The following is a 20,641-nucleotide window of genomic DNA, read 5'->3' on the forward strand; positions in this document are numbered from 1 at the left end:
TTCTACCTCCTGGTAGACATGTGGTTTGACTGCTGGCATGCCTGCTGCCTAGTCACAGAGGAGAGAATGCAGCTCACCAGCTGGAAGATATGTTCCTGTCCCACAGTGGAGACACATCACTTCTGGGTCCCTTGAGAGATACCTAAAATACTGTGTTTAGCCTCACCAGGCAAGGCTTAGTCACACTAGATGGTAAACCAGTCTCTCTTGGATCAACCTCCTGAGAAAGTAGGAAGTGGCCACTCTCCTATCGCTATGCCTGCCTCTTCCCGTGGTCCCCAGATTGCACTTCAGGGGGGTCAGGTTCAAGTGCAGAGGAGGCCTTCAGCCACAATGGCCCTGCTCCTGCAGGCTCTGATCAGGACAGGGCTGAGACCTGGAGGACACTTGCTCCTGTCCCTGGCAGTGGCTTTGTAACAGTTTTCTTTAAGTGGTGGCTGATGTGATTCAGCAGCAATTAGCTGAGCACTGGGCTTGGGGAGTGAGGCTGCTTCTGTGTTTTCATTAAGTTCTCACTTCTAGGGAGAGGACCACGGGCTCCCTACAGATATTCAGAGGAATGGCTGGTGCGTGGACCTCCATGGCCCGCATCTGCTTTGGGGAGATGGTTTGGGCGAGATGTGACATGCCTCCCCACGCCCCTTGGGATGTGTGTGATAGACAGCTGAGCAAGCAGCACATAGCAGTGCAGGGGGACTGCCAGCGCAGGCTCAGGGCATCTTGGGGCTTCCGACAGTTACCCAGCCCCTCTTCCCATTGGCTGGTAAGGAAGCAGGCGTGACCTGAGCCTATGGCTTCCATTTCGCAGGACAGCACAGAGCAGTGTGGAGTAGGAGTCTGTTGTTCTGCACTGAGCAGGTGTGGCCAAGTGTGTGCAGGTTGCATTTCTGGATAAGTGAACTCTTCAGTCAGAACCAGGCAGTGGGCATGAGCTGAGGGGCTTCCTATTACATACTTCCCGAGCCAAGAGCAGCAGGTGTGGAGACTTTAGCAGACAGTCCACTTTCAGGAAGGAAACCCAATTAAGGTAAGTTGAAGCTTCTCCTAGATGTGCACCGCAGCACTGTTTGGTGGTTGAAGTATGTCATTCCATGTCACCGGTTTACCCCAAGAGTGGTCCTTCACTCAGTCCCCAGAGCAGGGGAGGAGCTGCCCCAGTGGACAGAGGATGTGAGCTCCACCTCCTGGGCAGTTTGGGAGAATTTGATCTATTGGTGAGAATCAAAATGTGAGTCTATTCATAAATGGATTATAAACTAAAATTATAAGCCAAAGTGAAATTCTTAGGTGTCACAAAGTTCCCGAATTTTATTTTGCTATTGCAGAGAAATACAAAGTTGGAAAGAAAAATAAAACCATGCAAAGTAATAAGGTGAATACTGAATCTGAATGTTAGAAATAATTATATTGCTGATTTAGATTTTATTACAAAAGTAATTCACACAGCGTTAGAGATGCAACGATACCATTGGTGTGACATGAATCACGAGCTTCCCAGACCCTCACAGGACTCACACACAGAACACAGGCCACAGTTCCTTTCTTATACACCCTTCCAGAAGTTTCTTCCACACACAAGATCAGAGCTGTGTGTGGGAGGAGAGACGTGTGTATTTGTGTGTTATATTCACACACAGATAGGCAATATAGTGGATAACAACTTGCTTTTTGGCATTTTTCACTATCCTGGATTTTAATATATTTTCTTGTATGCACGCACACATACATACACACATGTCCATGCATACACATTTAAAATATTTTCCCATATATACACACATATATACACATGCCTGTGCACACACAAAATTTCCCAGTCTTTCTAGTACTCAGTGGTATGAGTGTGCCATAATTTATATACTCTAGCCCTGATAGGGCTTAAATTGTCCATTAGTGTTGTTGTGCCAGTACTAGGGCTTGAACCTAGGGCCTCACTCTTGATCAGCTTTGCAGCGCTTCAATCCAGCATTGGTTAAATGCAGATGGAGTCCCACAGAATTTTCTGCCTGGGCTGGCTTTCAACTGCGATCTTCCAGTTCTCAGCCCCCAGAGTAGCTAGGATTGCAAGCATGTATCATTAGTCCCCAGCTCTAATTTTTTTTTTCTGAAAGAGTCTTACTGTGTAGCCCAGACTTTCCTTGAACTTGCAGTCCTGCTTCTGCCTCCTTAATGCTGCGAATACAGGTGTGTTCTACTCTGCCAAACTCTAAACACCCATTCTTTTCATTCAATGTCAGGCTGGAGGAATAGCTGAAGTGGTAGAGTACCTGCTAGCAAGTGAGAAACCTTGCATTTAAACACCAGTATCATCAAAACAAAAAACAAATCATGTCACTTCCCATCTCTGAGAGAAGTCTCCTCTCCCCAAGACACAGGCATGCCATATTTCATTTAAAACACTTTTCTTTGCCTTCCCAGGTCTGAAACTGCAGTGTGCCTTCTATTTTATTATTACTCAAGAACAAACCACAGGCACTGTTCCCTTTCCTCAGAAGTATTTCAGTGAATTTCCTCAGCGCATGCTCCATAGCCATTACATTCATTTAGTCAGGAGGTATAACCTTGAGGTACTGCTGTTATCCAACACAGTGGCAACCTATTGCAATTTAATGCTATTTATTATAGTTCATGTTATCCAACTGTCTCACCAGTCTCCTTTTTAATCTGTTTATACTGAAAATTTATAACAGAAGCTTAGCCGCCTGCTCTCCCAAATCCTCTCCCAGCTCTGAATCTGTCACGGGTACTGAGGAGCAGTGAGAAGCAGAGGCTGAAATTAGGCACCAGAAAAACCTCCTGGTCACTTATTTATAGCTCGGTGCTTTGGAGAAAGTCCAAGTCCCAGGCCTCAGTCAGCCCAGTTGACCACACAGCTCTGTTCATCACAGCCTGTTGACCAGATGCCCTCTGTCAGCCACAGCCTTGGACATACCCTGATGTCACTGACAGCATGATGGCAGGACACTCCTCTGCCTTTCACAGCCTATCATTCATGGCTACAGCCACCCATGTGGGCATAGGGACAAGACCTTCAAGACTTCTGAGCATCGAGGTTCAGGTGAATCTTTAGCTAGATGTGTTTCCAGAAAAATACAGACATTCAGATTATCTGAATGTTAGCTACCTAGTTACAAAATAACAGTAATAATAATGAATCATGTTATATGGCTTTACTGGACTGAGTCACTCTCAGAATGAGTTGACAAGTTAGGGCTCACAGTCAACATTAAAATCCTGGCTACTCAGGAGGTTGAGATTACCATTCACAGCTGGCCAGGGCAGACAATTATGCAAGATTCTTAGCTAACATTCTTAACATTTAACTAGCAAAAAGCTGGAAGTGGTGATGTGGCTCAAGTGGTAGAGTGCCACCAGTAGGCAGAAAAGTTCAGCAACAGCATGTGTCCCAGAACATGTGTGTGCACACGCACATGTACATATGCATTTGAGTGCATGTATATACACATATGCATGTGTGTATACGTGTGCATGTGTGTATACGTGCACACACAATCGCACACACATTGAATCATCACTAACACTGATGGCTGCTCAGAGCCACTCTTGCTCGTTCCCAGTTGGCCCTTGGTCTTCTAGGTTATCAGAAAACATTTTTTGCGGGGTGGGTTCAGTCGTGGAGCCTGAACTCTGGGCCTGGGCGCTGTCCCTCAGCTCTTCAGCTCAAGGCTAGCGCTCTACCTCTTGAGCCACAGCACCACTTCTTGCTTTTTTTTTCTTTTTGCTTATGTGGTGCTGAGGAATTGAACCCAGGGCCTCATGCATGCAAGGCAAGCACTCTACCACTGAGCCATCTTCCCATCCCTATCAGAAAACATTTTATCTCTTAGTGTGTGATGTTTTGTTTTTTTTCTTCTTTCTAAGCCTAATATAAAGCTTGTGTGTAAAATAATGGGAGCCTCACCTTAAAGATCCCCAGTCTACACTGAGTGTGTAGCTCAGTGTGAAGCACATCCAGAATGCGCAAGGCCTGGGCCCACTCCTTCCCCAGCATTAGACGTGTGCACGGGGGCTCCAGCATGTGGCAGAACTGCTTCGAGGCAGATGTGGTTGATTGACAGAGGATGGTCAGGTGATAGATGCCTGTCTCTTGTTAAAGGTAGTGTTAAAAGCTTCCTGAGCGACTCCCCACTTGAGCAGGTCATGATTAATGCCCCAGTTGGGCACTGAACCTGCCAACATGTGAACTTACTGGATGAGACTACCATAGAGGGGCACCCACCCAAAGGGCAGGACTGTCTGAGAGAGCATCTCCAGAGTGACCTTGAGGACCTGGTGGCGCCCAGGAGTCTGTCCGTGAGTGAGGGAAGGGCCACAGGATGGCTGCCCTGCAGAGCCCACCTGAGCTCGTCCGATCTCCCGGGAGGAAACAGGCAGAGTGGTTTTCCCTATGGAAGATGCTCAATGTGTGTGTGTCGGGGGGAGACCTGCAGTGGGGGGGAGGTCGCCCACAGTCTCAGGCAGCCCAGGCATGGCCTCTGAGAGCTGGACAAGGCCAGCAAGCCCGGCTGCAGGGTCTGTGGTGAGAGCCCAGGATAGGGCCAGGGGGCGGGGAGGGAGCAGCCTGGCAGAACTTGCCATCTGCTATTGTCTATAAACATCAATGATGATGGCCAGCAAGGCTGAGCTGAGCAGCCCGGTGTGTCCCTGGTCTCACATGACCCTCCTGCCAACTAGCCACTGATGCCTAAATTAGGAAGGCGCATGGAGCCTATGTTGACTTTGTCCTTGGAGCGGCGGATTCTGTCCTCTCCTAAGTGAGCTCTGCAGCTTGTCTGTATCTGAGGGACGTGAGAACAGGCTGTCAGGTGGCATGGGCCTCACCGGCCTCCCAGGCCTGCGTGTGGGGTGCACTCATTCAAATAGGGCAGGATGAGCAGGGGTGCCAAGGTCAGAGGGGAACGAGGCGAGTCACAAGTGGCAGTGACATCTCCCCCCCCCCCCACTGATGCAGGGACTTTTATTTTTGGTCCTGGGGCTTGAACTCTGGGCCTCGGCACTGTCCCTCAGCTTTTCACCTCATGGCTAGTGCTTTACCACTTGAGCCACAGCACCACTAACGGTTTTCTGCTGGTTTTATTTGGAGACAAGACTCTCACAGACTTTCCTGCCCGGGCTGGCTTTGAACCTCCATCCTCAGATCTCAGCCTCCTGAGTGGCTAGGATTACAGGCATGAGCCACCTGTGCCAGGCTTCATTCAGGGACTTTGTGGGTCCTGAGGGCCCTGCTGCCCAAACCACAGGGAACTCCACAGAATGGTAGTGTGGGGTTCTTAAGCAAGACTCTGTGAAGGAAGGCATCTGAAGTAGGGTGTGGAGGTTGTAGGAGTCTACTGAGAAGGGAGGGAAGCCATCCCAGGCAAGGGGGTGGGGGAAGTGGAGCTACAGAAGAGTGAGCAGCAAAGTGGGAAGGGGTGAGCCTGTGTGTTTACTTCCGGGGTGAACCAGGTGTCCAGGCTCAAGCATCTGCCTACTTCCGGAGCGTGGCACGGTTTGGCACTGTGGTAAAGAGACAAATGTGCAGCCTGCCTTCTAGTGCAGAGGGCATAGACATGGAAGTAGCACTGGGGTCTCAGCGTGGTCAGTGCTATGACCAGTACCCCTGCAGTGTGGGCTGTGGGCCTGAGCTGCCCTGGTGCTCCTGCCTACCTGGCCACAGCACTCCGTGAGGTCATCAGATGAGGTAGAGTGATTGCTGCCACGGCCCCAGGAAGGGGTGAGCGAGGCTTCTAGGAACTGAGGACGGCCAGGCAGCTGGAGCTGACTGGCAATGGGGGAGATTTTTCAGAGGTGATCCCTGGAAGGCAGGGAAGAGTCCTGCAAGGAAGAAGGACTTTGGGTTAATATGATTGTTGAGTGCTGTGAAGTATTCCTTCTCTCGTTACAGCCACACACCACCTGCATCTTCGTCAACACCCCTTCTCGGGCTGTGGAGTCATGGTTTTGGCCATGTGGCCAGGCCTGGCTCACCAGAAAAGAATGTAAGGCCTTGGTCTAATCCTTTAAGCCCGTGCCTATAAATCTCAAGAAAGCATCTGATGGCATTGTGAGCAAAAAGGTCTCTTACGTGATTGCAGGAGCCTTCCCAACGTTCTGGAGCTTGTCCTGGGCTGGTAGAGGAAGGGCACAGTCATGTCTACCGTAAGCATTGGTCTGACCCCTGACTGGTTCCCACCTGTTTGTCCTTGGTAGACTGCTGGCCTGTCATGGTGACATGGTGCCTTTTTAATGGGTCATAAGTTGAAGTGTGGTGCCGTATGGCATGGCAAGAATGACCAAGCTGGGTTTAGGCCTCTGTGATTCCTCCATGCAAGAAGGACTCAGAGCGAGTCCAACCTAAATTCCTCCTATTTATACATCCACAGAGTGGCGGCCTCCACCCCCACACAGAGCGGTCTGGGAGCCAGGGAACGGTGGCCTGAGGCAGTGCAGGGAGGTCACCTGAGTGGGAGAGTTGGAGAGTTCCATCCGAGTGGAACTTCTAGTTCATGACTTCCCTGGTTTCTCCCTCCTGAGGAAGGAGATGTGGGAGTTCAATGCCAGACCAGTTTCCCTCTCTCTCAGGCCGGGGGGTAGGGGGTGGGGGGTCAGAAGCAGTCAGGTGAGCACCTGTGTGGCTGGCGTCATGGCCTTTAGTCACCGGGCCAGAATGTCCCCACTGCCTGTCGTCAGTGTGGTTATTTCAGTCATCTTAATGACTCAACCTGAGAAGTCCTCAAGATGAGTGAAATAGTCCAGTAGCTGCACAGACGACGTGACCACAGAGCTTCCTGAGGGACACAGACTCCCGGAGCCTCCCGAAGCCACCTGTGCCAGGTGAGCCTGTTTCTCTATCCCCCGGCATGGGGAGCAAGGCCTTCTGCCACAGTTTCTGGCTCTGGCTCTGGGCATTTGCACATGAGGTTGCCTGTGTCCATGGCTCTGGCTCTGGGCGCTTGCACACCAGGACATGTGAGGCCTGGTCCTTGTCCAATCGGGTTGGTATTGGTCACTGCTGCTCAAAGTGAAGGGCACATAGGCCTACTGACATCCTCTTGGAGGGCATGAGATTTGGAATCCCAGAGGTGGTAACTCAGTCTGCCAGGCCCAGGAGCTGACTGGGTATAAGGCAGTCCTGAGAGATCTCCCATGGAGGTGGGTGGCTGAATGGGAGAGACACGATTGAAGGCCTGACCCTCCGGGTCAGCTGAGAGCCAGGCCCTCAGGGAGGTGCAAAGAGCAGCCCCAGGACAGCAGCTGGGTGGAGGCCCTGGGGAGGTGCGGCAGGCTGGCAGGGGCAGAGCTGGCAGGGACGGGTCTGCCACACCCTGAGGCTGTTGGGCAAGTGACTGTGGGCCTGAAGCCTATGGATGTGTCACCCAGTGAGGCAGAGAAAGTGGGAAAGGCAGAATTGGGGAGTCTCTGCAGAGGGTGTGCCTGAGATATCCCAGGCCCAGTCAGAGACTTGGCCCTGGGCAGTAGCCAGCAGCCAGCCTCAAGGTGCAGCAGAGCCTATGTGGCCAACCACTAGGAGATGCCCATGTCCTGTGTCCCCTAGGGGTGAAGATACTGACCACCTGCTGCCGAGGTACTACAGGTTAGAGTCTCTCCTCATCCCAGAGGTGTGAACGCAGGGACCTTCAAACCCACCCAGTGTGCACAGCTTCCCCAGGAGCCTGCACCCCACACCCCGCTAAGACTCCCTGCATCCTCTGCCTTTGGAGGCAGACAGCGCAGAGGTTAGGGAGATGTAGTTGAATCTCATCCCTGGACCAGAGACCCCGAGAATCCTTTGGCTGACGGCACCTGGGAAGTTGAGCACACTGTTGAGGCCAGCTCCCACTGAAGCCTGACCCCCGGTGGCTGGTGCTGGATGGGGTCAGGCAATTGGACCGAGCTGGCCAGATGCTGCTGACAGCACATGCGGGCTGGAGCCAGCCTCCACATGGAAGGGTGGCGCCAGAACCGGGCGTTCTGCTCTCTCCATCTGAGAAAAGCGGCCAAGGCCATATCAGCCATTCAGAACAGGGGCATAGGTGGCTGTGGCCTGACAGCCCTGGGGACATGTAGGTGGCTGTGGTCTGACAGTCTGGGGATTTGTGGGTGTCTGTGGTCTGACAGTCTGGGGACGCGTAGGTGGCTGTGGTCTGACAGCCCTGGGGACATGTAGGTGGCTGTGTCTGACAGTCTAAGGATGCGTAGGTGGTTATGGTCTAACAGTCTGGGGATGCGTAGGTGGCTGTGGCCTGACAGCCCTGGGGATGAGTAGGTCACTGTGATCTGACAGTCTGGGGATGCGTAGGTGGCTGTGTCTGACAGTCTGGGGACGCGTAGGTGGTTATGGTCTAACAGTCTGGGGATGCATAGGTGGCTGTGGCCTGACAGTCTGGGGACATGTGGGTGGCTACGGTCTGACAGTCTGGGGACGTGTAGGTGGCTATGGTCTGACAGTCTGGGGATGCGTAGGTGGATGTGTCTGACAGTCTGGGGACATGTAGGTGGCTGTGGCCTGACAGTCTGGGGACACGTAGGTGGCTGTGGCCTGACAGTCTGGGGATGCTTAGGTGGCTGTGTCTGACAGTCTGGGGACGCGTAGGTGGCTGTGGCCTGACAGTCTGGGGACGCGTAGGTGGCTGTGGCCTGACAGTCTGGGGATGGCCTTGGAACTGGTGTACACCATGAGGACAGCATCCTGATTGCTCAGAGCCATGGTGTTTGGGTCTGAGACAGCACAGCTGCTGCTAGTTCTCAGAGGTTTTTATGTAGACATCATTTCCATGCGCCAGGTGGTCTGACAGCTGCCATGACTTTGGTGTCCTCAGGCCGTAGTTCTTTCTTAATTTTGTTGTTATCAAGGTGACGTACAGAGGTGTTACCATTACATGAGGCTGTAGCTCTTATGTGAGATTCTGACCCCGCCCCCCACATCGGTCTTGGAGCACACAGTTGTCTGAGGCTTGGAGAGGCCTCCACCTCCTTGGGATGCTTGGATGGGGTCTGCACAATGTCGTAGGCCTCCAGGGACGTGGCAGAAGGGCTTCTGTTCCCTAGATCCTATGGCCACCAGTGCTCTGTGTGAGCCCACTGACGGGCAGGAAAGGAGGGGGGAGCCTGTGTTACAGGTAGATCCTCTGCTCCAATGCAGAACCCCATTGTAGGAACATAGCACACAAACCACCTACGATCATCTGGGGGTTTGGAAGAGCTAGCAGTGACCAGGTGGTTGTCATGCTCCCCAACCAGGGATATCTCTGTGACAGCTTTGAAGAAAGACGTCTGTGTGCAGCTTCTGAAAATTCTCTGTCTCTCTGTCTCTCTCTCTGTGTCTCTGTCTCTGTCTCTGTCTCTGTCTCTGTCTCTCTCTCTCTCTCTCTCTCTCTCTCTCAAATGCAGAAGATTATGTGTTCACATTTCCTTCCAGGCTATTCACAGTTGGGCTAGAGTTTCTGTGGCTTTGCAGCTTTTGTTTTTATTGCACAGATTGCTGTGCTGCAGCTTTCCACCGTACAGATGAGCCTTATCTAAAGCCCCAGTGCTCCCAACTTTTGCCCCTTGTGCTGAGGTTTGAACTCAAGGTCTCATGCTTGCGAGGCAGATGCTCTATTATTGAACCATCCCTTCACCCCCTCATCTTAGTTTTTTTTTTTTTTTTTTTTTTTAATTTTTTTTTTTTTTTTAATTTTTTTTATTGTAGAGATACTATACAGAGGGTTACAGTTACATGAGTGAGGTAATGAGTACACTTCCACTTCCTCTTGAACATTGTTACCCCCTCCATTGTTTTCCCCCTACCATCCCCTCCCTCCCTCCCTTCCCCAAGGTTCTTTTTTTTTTTTTTTTTTTTTGATCGTGATTAAGTGATTACTTAATTTCCAGAAATTCACAGTATTGTGGAATAATGATGCTCATTTAAAGTCACAAGTTCATTCTAACTTTCCTGGAGCAAATTGTCTATCACAGTCTGTAATATATAACGGTGCTCATATGTTATATACCATATATGTGATCAGCAGCATGGGGATATTTAGTAGTGGTTCAACCAGATGAGTGGGAGTTCTTTGTTTCTTAAGTCCTGTTAGTTTTGTCATATCACCTAACCTTTTGGATTCATCATCCACTTATCAGGGAGACCATGTACTGTTTGTCTCTTCGTTCTTGGCTTACCTCGCTCAACATGATTCCTTCTAGCTCCATCCATTTCCCTGCAAATGCCATTATTTTGTCATTTCTAATGGCTGCATAATATTCCATTGTGTATAGATACCACAATTTTTGGATCCATTCATCTGTGGTGGGGCATCTAGGTTGTTTCCATATCCTAGCTATTGCGAACAGTGCTGCAATAAACATGGAGGTGCACGTGTCCTTGTATATTGGTTCCTGTTGTTCAGGGTAGATGCCTAGAAGTGGTATGACTGGGTCGTAAGGGAGGTCAATCTTTAGCTTTCTAAGGACCCTCCAGACTGCTTTCCAAAGTGGTTGTATGAGTGTACATTCCCACCAGCAGTGTAATAGCGTTCCTCGTTCTCCACATCCCCTCCAGCATTTGTCGTTGGCTGATTTGTGGATGTGGGACATTCTGACTGGGGTAAGGTGGTATCTCAGGGTTGTCTTTATTTGCATTTCCTTCACCACCAGGGATGATGAACATTTCCTCATGTGTTTCTTTGCCATTTTTATTTCTTCATTTGAGAAGTCCCTCTTTAGTTCCCTTGCCCATTTAGTAATTGGTGTGTTGGGTTTGGGAGGGATTAGTTTCTTGAGTTCCCTGTATATACAGGATGTTAACCCCTTGTCTGATATATTGCTGGTAAATATTTTTTCCCAATTAGTTGGTTGTCTTTCTAGCTTGGTTGCGATAGCTTTATCTGTGCAGAAGCTTTTTATTTTAAGGTAGTCCCATTTGTCGAGTCTCTCTCCAATTTGTTGTGACCCTGGGACTCTGTTCAGGAAGTTCCTTCCTGTGCCTATTAGTTCAAGTGTCTCTCCTACTCTGTCCTGCAGTAGTTTCAGAGATTCAGGTTTAATGTTAAGGTCTTTAATCCATTTTGAGTTGATGTTGGTGCATGGTGATAGGCTGGGGTCCACTTTTAGTTTTCTGCATGTGGCTGCCCAGTTTTCCCAGCACCAACGGTTGAAGAGGCTGTGTTTCTTCCATTGTATGTCTTTGGCTCCTTTGTCGAATATCAGCTGGCTGTAGGCCTGTGGATTTATTTCTGGATCTTCTATTCTGTTCCATTGGTCTTCGGGTCTGTTTTTGTGCCAGTACCATGCTGTCTTTGTTATTATAGCTCTGTAGTAGAGTTTGAAGTTCGGCATGGATAGCCCTCCCATATTGTCTTTATCCCCTAGAATTGTTTTGGCTATTCTAGGTCTTTTGTTGTTCCATATGAATTTTTGGACTGTTTTCTGTATTTCAGTGATGTACGTCATTGGGATTTTAATAGGAATTGCATTGAATTTGTATATTAGTTTTGGAAGTATTACCATCTTTACTATATTAAGTCGGCCTATCCAGGAGCATGGGAGGTCTTTCCATTTCCTAGTGTCTTCTGCAATTTCTTTCTTTAACTTTTTATAGTTCTCATTAAATAGTTCTTTTACATCTTTGGTTAGGTTAATTCCTAAATATTTTATTTTTCGGGAGGTTATTGTGAATGGGGTTGCTCCCTTTATTTCCCTCTCTTCCTGTACATTATCTGTGTATAGGAAGGCAACTGATTTTTGTGGGTTTATTTTGTATCCTGCTATTTTGCCAAAGTGATTTATGATTTCTAAGAGTTTGGGGATGGAGTTTTTGGGATCGTGGAGGTATAGTATCATGTCGTCTGCAAAAAGGGATAGTTTAACTTCTTCTTTTCCTATGAGGATCCCTTTAATGTCTTTTTCTTGCCTTATTGCCCTGGCTAAGGGTTCTAGGACTATATTGAAGAGGAGTGGAGACAGTGGGCATCCTTGCCTTGTTCCTGATTTTAGGAGAATTGGTTGTAGCTTTTCCCCATTAAGTATAATATTGGCTATTGGTCTGTCATAAATGGCTTTTATTGTTTTTAGAAATGTTCCTTCTATTCCTATTTTCTCCAGAGCTTTTAGCATGAATGAATGTTGAATTTTGTCAAAGGCCTTTTCTGCATCTGTAGCGATAATCATGTGATTCTTGACCTTGGCTCTGTTGATATGTTGGATTACATTTATTGACTTACGTATGTTAAACCATCCCTGTGTCTCTGGGATGAAGCCTACCTGGTCATAGTGAATTATTTTTTTTATGTGTTTCTGGATTCTGTTAGCTAGAATCTTGTTAAGGATCTTTGCATCTGTGTTCATCAAGGAGATTGGCCTGTAATTCTCCTTTTTGGTTGGGTCTTTGCCTGGTTTGGGGATGAGTGTGATATTGGCTTCGTAGAATGAGTTTGGGATAGCTCCTTCCTTCTCTGTTTCTCTGAAGAGCTTGAGGAGTATGGGTATTAGTTCTTGTTTAAAGGTCTTATAGAATCATCTTAGTTTTGTTGGTTGTGGAGCTTGAACCCAGAGTCAGGGCACTGTCCCTGAGCTTTCATTCAAGACTAGTGCTCTACCACTTTGAGACACAGAGCCACTTCTGGTGTTCTGGTGATTAATTGGAGATAAGGGTCTCACAGACTTTTCCTGCCTGGGCTGGCTTAGAATCGTAATCCTCAGATCTCAGCCTCCTGAGCAGCTGGGATTACAGGAATGAGCCATCAACACCCAGCTCTGTCTTTTTAATATTATAAATAGCACAGTAAGATCTTCGTTTTAGCCTATGAATCTCTATTCCATATCTGTGATCATCATCCCAGAATGAATAACTTCAGGTGCCTTGGCAGTGTCAAAATTCTGGTTCCAGTCCTATTTGTTGTCTAGTATGTTCCAAGAGCAGGACTTCTTAGCCTGATGCTTTGCAGAGCAAAGCAAAGCCCAGGCTGTGGCAGAAAACCCTCTCCCGGGTGTCTTCCCGCTGAGGACTTCCTTGGGGCCCAGCTGGCACCCAGCTTCCCTTCACAGTGTAGCTGCTTCTGGAGGGCCAACCACTTTCTGCCCAGGAGCCAGATGGAGCTCACACTGGTCCTTCAGCTATCCAGAGCCTGGGGGTTTGCAGCTGTCCTCAGATCTTTGTCTCTGGGCCTGTGACCCTGAGTCTTATGTTTGAAAATAGTATAATGTTAATTTTACCTTTCCTACTTAGATAATGTTTATTTGATCTTCTTGATCTGACATACTCATAGGACACACAGAAAATATACATTTTTATGCTTGATTTTTCTTGCCTATGATACCAACAAAATATATCCTTTTATGCAAAAAAAATTTTTTTTGCCAGTCTTGGGGCTTGAACTCAGGGCCTGGGCGCTGTCCCTGAGCTTCTTTTGCTCAAGGCTAGCACTCTACCACTTGAGCCACAGCACCACTTCTGGCTTTTTCTGCTTATGTGGTACTGAGGGATCAAAACCAGGGCTTCATGCATGCGAGGCAAGCCACCTTCCCAGCCCCATATCCTTTTATTTGAAAAAGCCTTATATATGGTTCTCCAAGGCTTAGTCACACAACAAGTGTAAACCTTTCAGAGCCTCTGGGAGCAGAGTGAGCCTAGAGTTTTTGCTGGGCTGGGACATTTTGCACACCCAGGCATCCTGAGAAGGATGGCAAGTGGCAGCCTTGCCCCGTCCTGTGCTCTTCCCATGGGTTCTTGGGGCCCGGAGAACATGGGACCACCCCATCAGAGGTGTTCTAGAGAGGTATCTTGGAGAAATGATAAAATATATCACCACCATTCCCCCACCCCCACAGTGCAAAGAGCAGCAAGACTGGCAACAGTAAGATGCCCCTTGATGCTCCAACGCTGAGAAAGAAGCTGAGCCGGACGTGCGACGAGGGGGCCCGGGCGCTCCTCAGCAGCCTCCTCCTGTATGTGTCCGAGTGTGCAGATGGGCCCCCAAGGCCCGAGGACAGGGCGCACAGCGCAGGCAGAACACCCCCGTCCCAAGAGGCCAGCCGACGGCCCACACGTTTCCAGCTTCTGCAGGCCAAGTTCATGGGCACTGGCCGAGAGCCCTACCTCAAGAGGACCCGGGAGGTGGGCCGGCTGATCTCCAAGGACAAGCAGGGCCCTGGCAGGAGCCTCGTAAGTGCCACCATCAACAGACTCATGGAGAAGACCAAGGAGGGAGCCAGCAGCCCTGGCCACAGACCCCCACCACCTAGCGAGAAGCCCCGCTGGGGTCCCCCTGGCGGGAAGAGCATTGTGAAAAACATCGTAAAGAAGTTGTTGGCTGTGGATGAAAAGGAGAAAGACACAGGGGACAAGTCCTCTGCGCAGCAGCCCGGATCTACTAGAGGCCTCCTGCCAAGGATTGTGGGCAGGAGCTCCATCCTGTCCAAGCTGAAGGAGAAGTTTGAGCAGAGCAGCTGCCTGCACTCCGAGGCCAGTGTACTACCACTGCACAGGGGGGGCCGGAAAAGCAGGAGCCAGCAGAGGAAGAAGGTGCACAGGCCGCAGGTGCGAGTACTACACACAGCCACCATGGCCCCCAGCTTCACCAGGACACCCCCGCTTCGCTTTCTGGCCTGCACTGCCGAGCCCCTGCCCGCCCTCAGCATTGCCACCATCGTCTGTGGCCCCCAGAGTTGGCAGTCTCATTGTGCGAAAATCAGTCACTTAGATTCCAGGCGGCATCCCCAGAGAGAGACCAGCATGTCCTCCACTTTGGGGGACAGGACGGCGCCCCTGAACGGGGAACCCATAGGACAACTAGAATCTGCAACCATTTCTGGGCCCCAGGCAGACACGCATAGCTTCGGCCTCATGGCTCCCAGCTCGGAGTGTGGCCCCCCGCCAGGCTCTTGCTGCATCTCCCTCCAAGGCAAAGCCCTTCCTGGCCCTGTGCCCGTGCTGTCTTCAGCCAGCCCTGGGGATGCTGCGGCAGCAGCTGCTGGGAACAAGACACAGGGGTTGGCAAGCCACGGCCAGGATGCAGGAGAGGCCCCTGAAATTACCATGACCATGTGCAGTTCTGAAGATGAGGCAGACAGAGCACCCGCAGATGCGGAGAGCCAGCCCCTCTTTGCCATGCAGTGGCACCTTCCAGAACAGGAGGCAACAGCATGGATTCCCCCACTGGACCCTGGAGCAGACCAGGCCGCGCAGCAAGCGCAGCCTGCCATTGAGCCTACACAGACAACCACACAGCTTCCCACTGTCCACAAGATGCCAGCCCCTCTCCTTCTACCGCCAAGGGCATCTGGTCAAGAGTTCAAGGGCTCCTATGTCTCTGGAGGGGAGAATGTGATTGAAAGGATACCGGCAGCACTTGCTCCTGGAGCTGAGAACAAGGAGGGCCACCAGTACCAGGGGACATCTACACCAGAGATCCTCGGTGCTGCCAAAGAGCAAGGACCACAGGGGGACCCCAGAGGAGCAGCTCATGCCAACCGTGACATCCCGCAGACGGGCCTAGAGCCGGCACCTTCTGAAAGCCCTTGTGGGAAGGGTACCCCACTGGGCCTCAGGAATTGCCACAGTGTCTCGGGGCAGAGTGCGGAGTCCAGTTGGACGACCCATCCATCGACTGAAACAAGTGAAACACCAGCATCTCTCAGCAAGGCCTCACCCGCCCACCCTACCCCACCAAGAAGCCACTCGAGACCGGGAGCCGTCCAGCTAGGGCTGTCCTCCCTCATGCTGGCCCCAACACAGGGCTGTACAAGGCCTGAGGAGTCTACCACAACAAACAAGAGCATTCTGTGTGGGCAGGAAGAGGGCAGAAGGCCCGTGGTGGAGTCCATTTTGCCCCCAAGGATTGATGAGAAAAACATCAGTGGTGATTTGGACAAGGACAGACAGTCCTCATCAGATGAGATACCCAGTGCGGGCACTAATGCCTCTGGAGAAGCAATGGCCACCGGAAATGTCACCAGACCCACAGTGCTACAGCCAGGTGGTACTCAGGGCCCTGGACACAAGGAAAGACCACAGCCGGGCAGTGCTCAGGACCTTGGACACAAGGAAAGACCACAGCCGGGCAGTGCTCAGGGCCCTGGACACAAGGAAAGACCACAGCTGGGCAGTGCCCAGGACCTTGGACACAAGGAAAGACCACAGCCGGGCAGTGTTCAGGACCTTGGACACAAGGAAAGACCACAGCCGGGCAGTGCTCAGGACCTTGGACACAAGGAAAGACCACAGCTGGGCAGTGCTCAGGGTACTGGACACAAGGAAAGACCACAGCTGGTCAGTGCTCAGGATCTTGGACACAAGGAAAGACCACAGCCGGGCAGTTCTCAGGACCCTGGACACAGGGAAAGTTCACAGCTGGTCAGTGCTCAGGGCCCTGGACACAGGGAAAGACCACAGCCGGGCAGTGCTCAGGATCCTGGACACAAGGAAAGACCACAGGAGGTCAGTGCTCAGGGCCCTGGACATAAGGAAAGACCACAGTTAGGTGTCCAGGACCCAAAAGACAAGACAGCAGAAGAGATGGCTGCTTTGGATGAGCAAGACAGAGCAGCACAGAGACATCTCTTTGCTGCTGAAGGAAATTGTCTTGTTGAAGAGGGTTTCCCTCAAAACCTCTGCATCTCTCCAGGAGCCGCAGAAGGGCAGTTCTCGGGAGACACTGCAAGGCCTCTGCCACTGGCCAGGGAAGCCCTGACTGCTCGGCCCGGGGACACTGCCCACACCAGCCGGGTGCCTGCCAATCCCCAACTTTGTGCTCAAACTCAGCCGGCAGCCAGCAAATGCAGTGCAGGAGCAGACGGCAGGAACTCAGCGATGGCAGCAAATGCTCTGCGTGACAACATGGTGTCCCGAAGTCCGCAGGAGAGGTCTGAGGGGCTCCTGAGCTCCAACCGCGGCCAGCCGCCTTCTGTGGGTCCACCGACACCAAGTCCAAGGGGCCTGGGGCTGGAACCGCACCCTGGCCTTGGTGCCCCATCCCCCAGTGTTTATGCTCCGGTGCCTGTGCTGGGGGCGAAGCCTCTGGATCCGGGACAGCAGGCATTGCCCAGGGCTGCCCCCAAGGCAAAGAGCCTGGGACCTGGGGCCCAAGTGGACCAGGGGGTGCCAGATGGCAGCCAGCTCAGGCTGGAGGAAGCTGGTGCCGGGCACCAGGCTGGACAGCCAGAGGGGTCTGAAAAGTGGGGGGCAGCACCCTTGGACCAGAGGGCTGTGCTGTGCATGACAGAGCGTCAGGCACAGGCTGCTCAGGACCTGGCGGGGGGTGAGAAGACAGCAATGGTGGCAAAGCCCTGCCCACACAGGGCTCAGGGCCAGGAGCAAGCACTGGGGCCGTGTGGACGGCGGGCCAGCAGCCCAGCCCCAGGTGGCAGCCCCCAGGCTGGTGTGATTCCAGCCACTTCAAGGAAGCTCAAAAGTCCTGGCAGCCTGGCTGTGCAAGGTCAGGGCCAGGGTCAGGGGCTGGCCAGTGGGATGGCTGCCCAGGCCCAGGCACAGCTAGCCTGCACAGGGGAAGGGGTGCCCACCGCTGGTGTACCTGGAGAACCCCCGAGGCCAGCCCCCAGAGTCAGAGACCATGACAGCCCAGACACTCAGGGCAGCCCGGGCGCCCAGAGCTCACCCAGAGGAAGCCAGCTCCAGGGGCACAGCCGGGCCCCAGCCTGCCCCCTGGAGCCAGGGGATGGCTCTGCCTGGCCCAGGTCGGATGCCAGGGGTCAGCCCTCCCAGGCCCCAGCTGTAGAGGGGCTCCCGAGCACCCCAGGGGCAGAGAGGGACTGGCCAGATGGAGAGCATCACAGGAGGCCCCTGCATTACACCAAGTACAAAGCCCAAAGCTTCAGCGACCAGAGAGCCTTTGACCTGTCCTTTAGACCCACCATCCTCCGAGCCACCGACACCTTTGCACCCCCAAAATGAGGGCCTGCTGCAAGCGGCCAGCACTGCAACACCCAGCGTGGGTTCCCTGTGTGTGCTGCCCCCAAGCAAGCCATCTTCAGAGACCGCCTCATGCCTGGAGCCGGCACCTCGCAGCTTCTCTGAGTGAGGAGTCGCTGGCTGAGTGCATGCTGTGTCTGATCTGCATCGTTGCTCCTGGGCCGTGGGTGACCCTCCCTGGGCCCTCGGGCTCAGAGCTCCAGAGCTGCTCCTCCATGTCCCTGCCAAGCACTGCTTGGCACGGTGATGGTGGCCTTGGCCTGCATGCCTGGAGAGGGCTCTATGTGCCTGACTGCAGGACTGCAGGCCAATGCCCATCTCGTGGTGGTCACAGGACTGGCAGGACCCTGGGGCATCCTGCTCATCTCCATGGCGATCCTGGAGAGATGCCTGGGGGAGCCAGGGTCCCCAGCACGGGATTTGGGATGGTGAGCATGCTATGGCCAGCACCAGCCCACTGCTGCCCACAGCCAGGGCTCAGATGTAGAGACAGAGGTGCTGGCTCCACAGCACGTGGCCAGTGCCGAGCTGCCCAAACCCAGTTACTGCAACAACCTGCCCCCACCGAGAGTTCATGTATTGTTGTTGTCATTGTTACTGTTATTGTGAAGGAGTACAAGGAAAGAGGGATGTCCCGAGGGTCACACTGCCTTGGGATCTTTTTACTGCTGTTGGTGGTGGTCATGGGGCTTGAACTCAGGGCCTGGGCGCTGTCCCTGAACTCTTTCCCTCAAGGTGAGTGCTCTACACCTTGAGCCACAGCACTCCTTCTAGTTTTCTGGTGGTTAATTGGAGATAAGAGTTTTATGGGCTTTCCTGCTTGGCTGGCTTGGAACTGAGACCCTCAGATCTCAGCCTCTAGAGTAGCTAGGTAATTACAGGTGTGAGCCACCGGCCCCCTGCTTCAGGATCTTTTTTTTTTTTTTTTTTTTTTTTTTAACCACCCTGGCCTGTTTTCCAGGCTGTTGTCTTAGTGTGTCTACTGTAAGGGACCATGTATATTATATGGCCTGGGCTCACCCACGCAGTCTAGACGCCATGGCCACTCTGTCCCTCGTGTACACACCAAGCCCCAGTCTCCCCAGGAGTGTGGTGGGGACCACTGCCCATGTGCTCTGTCGGCGCAGTACCCTCTTTGCAGAATCAGCTTCTGCCTTTGGAGAGGCCTCCTCCCATTCACCCCCTTTACAACTGGGAAATTCCCTCAAATGCCCCTTATCCTGCAGCAGGCCCTGTACACGGTGATCTCCTTTGTCTTCTGACCTGAATATCTTTTCAGAGAGAGATGATTCCTAGCTCAGCATTGCATGGTTGTCTAGCTGACAGCTATGCCCGCTGAGCCTGGGGCCTAAGGATCCTCCTATATCAGTGTGCATGTGCCAGCCGTGCCTTGTCCAGGGGCAGAGTTCTGTCTCCTTCAACCCTCTGATCAGTATAAACAGAATAAATTCCAGCAAATTGGAAGCTTTCTCACCTGCAAGGACAGACCAGGTGGTGCCTGTTCGAGCAGCCAGGTGTGCAGAGCCTGTCTTCTCCTCTAGGAGGCACTGCTCCTGGCCCCTGGGGGCTCTGCTAGGCACACAGGACTTTCCGTGGCATAGTTGGTGTGTGTAAAAGTCACTTGATGCAGAACATACCTCCTGTGTCTGGGTGGGGCCCATGCTACAATGTACACCCCCCTTTCCCTGCCCCCCCCCACAGCAACCTCTCCCCTGAGGGCCTCTGTGAGGCCTGCTCGTGGGGGTAGGACTGACTTCTGGGGCCTTCCATCCTGGGGCCATGGACACTCAGGGAGGGCCAGGAGGGCGGGTAGTCCCAGCAGAGGCCACCACCCAGCCTTTTGGTGCTGTCAGTTACCCTCACCAGGGCATATGCCTAGAGCCCTGGGTGGGGTAGGATTGTAACACACACACACACGCACATGTGCACACACACTGATGCAAAACCTCTTCACGTATTCCCTCTTCTTATACCTATTCCATGAGGTGATGTTTGGCATAGGACATGGTGACAGGCCAGGAGATAAAAATATTATAATCACTCATGTTCCCTTTAGGAATAAAAATTAGCAGGACTTGCTGCTATTTTTAAATAAACAAGAAAGACAAGGAGATGGCTCCAAGTGGTGGAGAATGGTCAGCCTCCCCTCCTCCGTGGGAAGCAGCAGCCGTAGCTGCAGGACACGGAGTGGCTGGGCAGAGTGAGTCTCCTCGGATTTAGGAGGGTCAATGCCAGTTCCTGCCCTGCAGGGACTAAATAGCAGCAGTCACAACTCCACGGATGGCTGTCATCCTCTGGAGAGGACACCCTCCATCCCCCTCGCTGTCATCCCAGCCCCCAGATTGGAATAAAAAATATTGAGGGGTGGGGTGCACACGGTCCCGTAGGCATTCCACCTTTTCAGCTTATTCCAGTGAATGTGCTTGAGTCCTTCACTAGTCACCCTGCCTCAGGCTCTCCCGGCCCCCGAGGTGTCCTGATACACCTGTGAGCACCGCAGAGCAAGCCACAGCTCACACGCATGTCCCTCGAGGAAGGACCTGGTCCACGGCTCCTTACCAGATCTCTCTCGATCGCATTCTCTTGCAGTTCAAGGCCTTGCACACGCTAGACAGGGCTTTCCTTCCTTACACTTGAACAACTCTAAAATGGATTATTTGGAAAAAGTAACAGTGAATTTTGTTGTGTTGTTACTTTTAAATCTTTTATTATCATATAGCTGAAAATAAATTCCCC

At 52.1% G+C, this 20,641-nt stretch overlaps 1 protein-coding gene across 1 annotated transcript; it reads left to right on the forward strand.

Annotated features, from left to right (window-relative positions):
• Positions 1-6,808: 6,808 nt before the first annotated feature.
• LOC138817632 (collagen alpha-1(I) chain-like) lies at positions 6,809-20,640 on the forward strand. Its single transcript, XM_070008112.1, has 2 exons — positions 6,809-6,834; positions 13,807-20,640. The coding sequence occupies exon 2, from the start codon at positions 13,838-13,840 to the stop codon at positions 17,885-17,887; it is 4,050 nt and encodes a 1,349-aa protein (XP_069864213.1). The 5' UTR covers positions 6,809-6,834; positions 13,807-13,837; the 3' UTR covers positions 17,888-20,640.
• Position 20,641: the final 1 nt, after the last annotated feature.

Source organism: Dipodomys merriami, unplaced genomic scaffold (assembly GCF_024711535.1).
Source record: "Dipodomys merriami isolate MVZ:Mamm:240054 unplaced genomic scaffold, mDipMer1.0.p SCAF_70, whole genome shotgun sequence".
Lineage (NCBI taxonomy): Eukaryota > Metazoa > Chordata > Mammalia > Rodentia > Heteromyidae > Dipodomys > Dipodomys merriami.

Excerpts from the sequence above, each read along its gene's own strand:
- LOC138817632 (XM_070008112.1), top strand. The coding sequence starts at position 13,838 with ATGCCCCTTGATGCTCCAACGCTGAGAAAGAAGCTGAGCCGGACGTGC.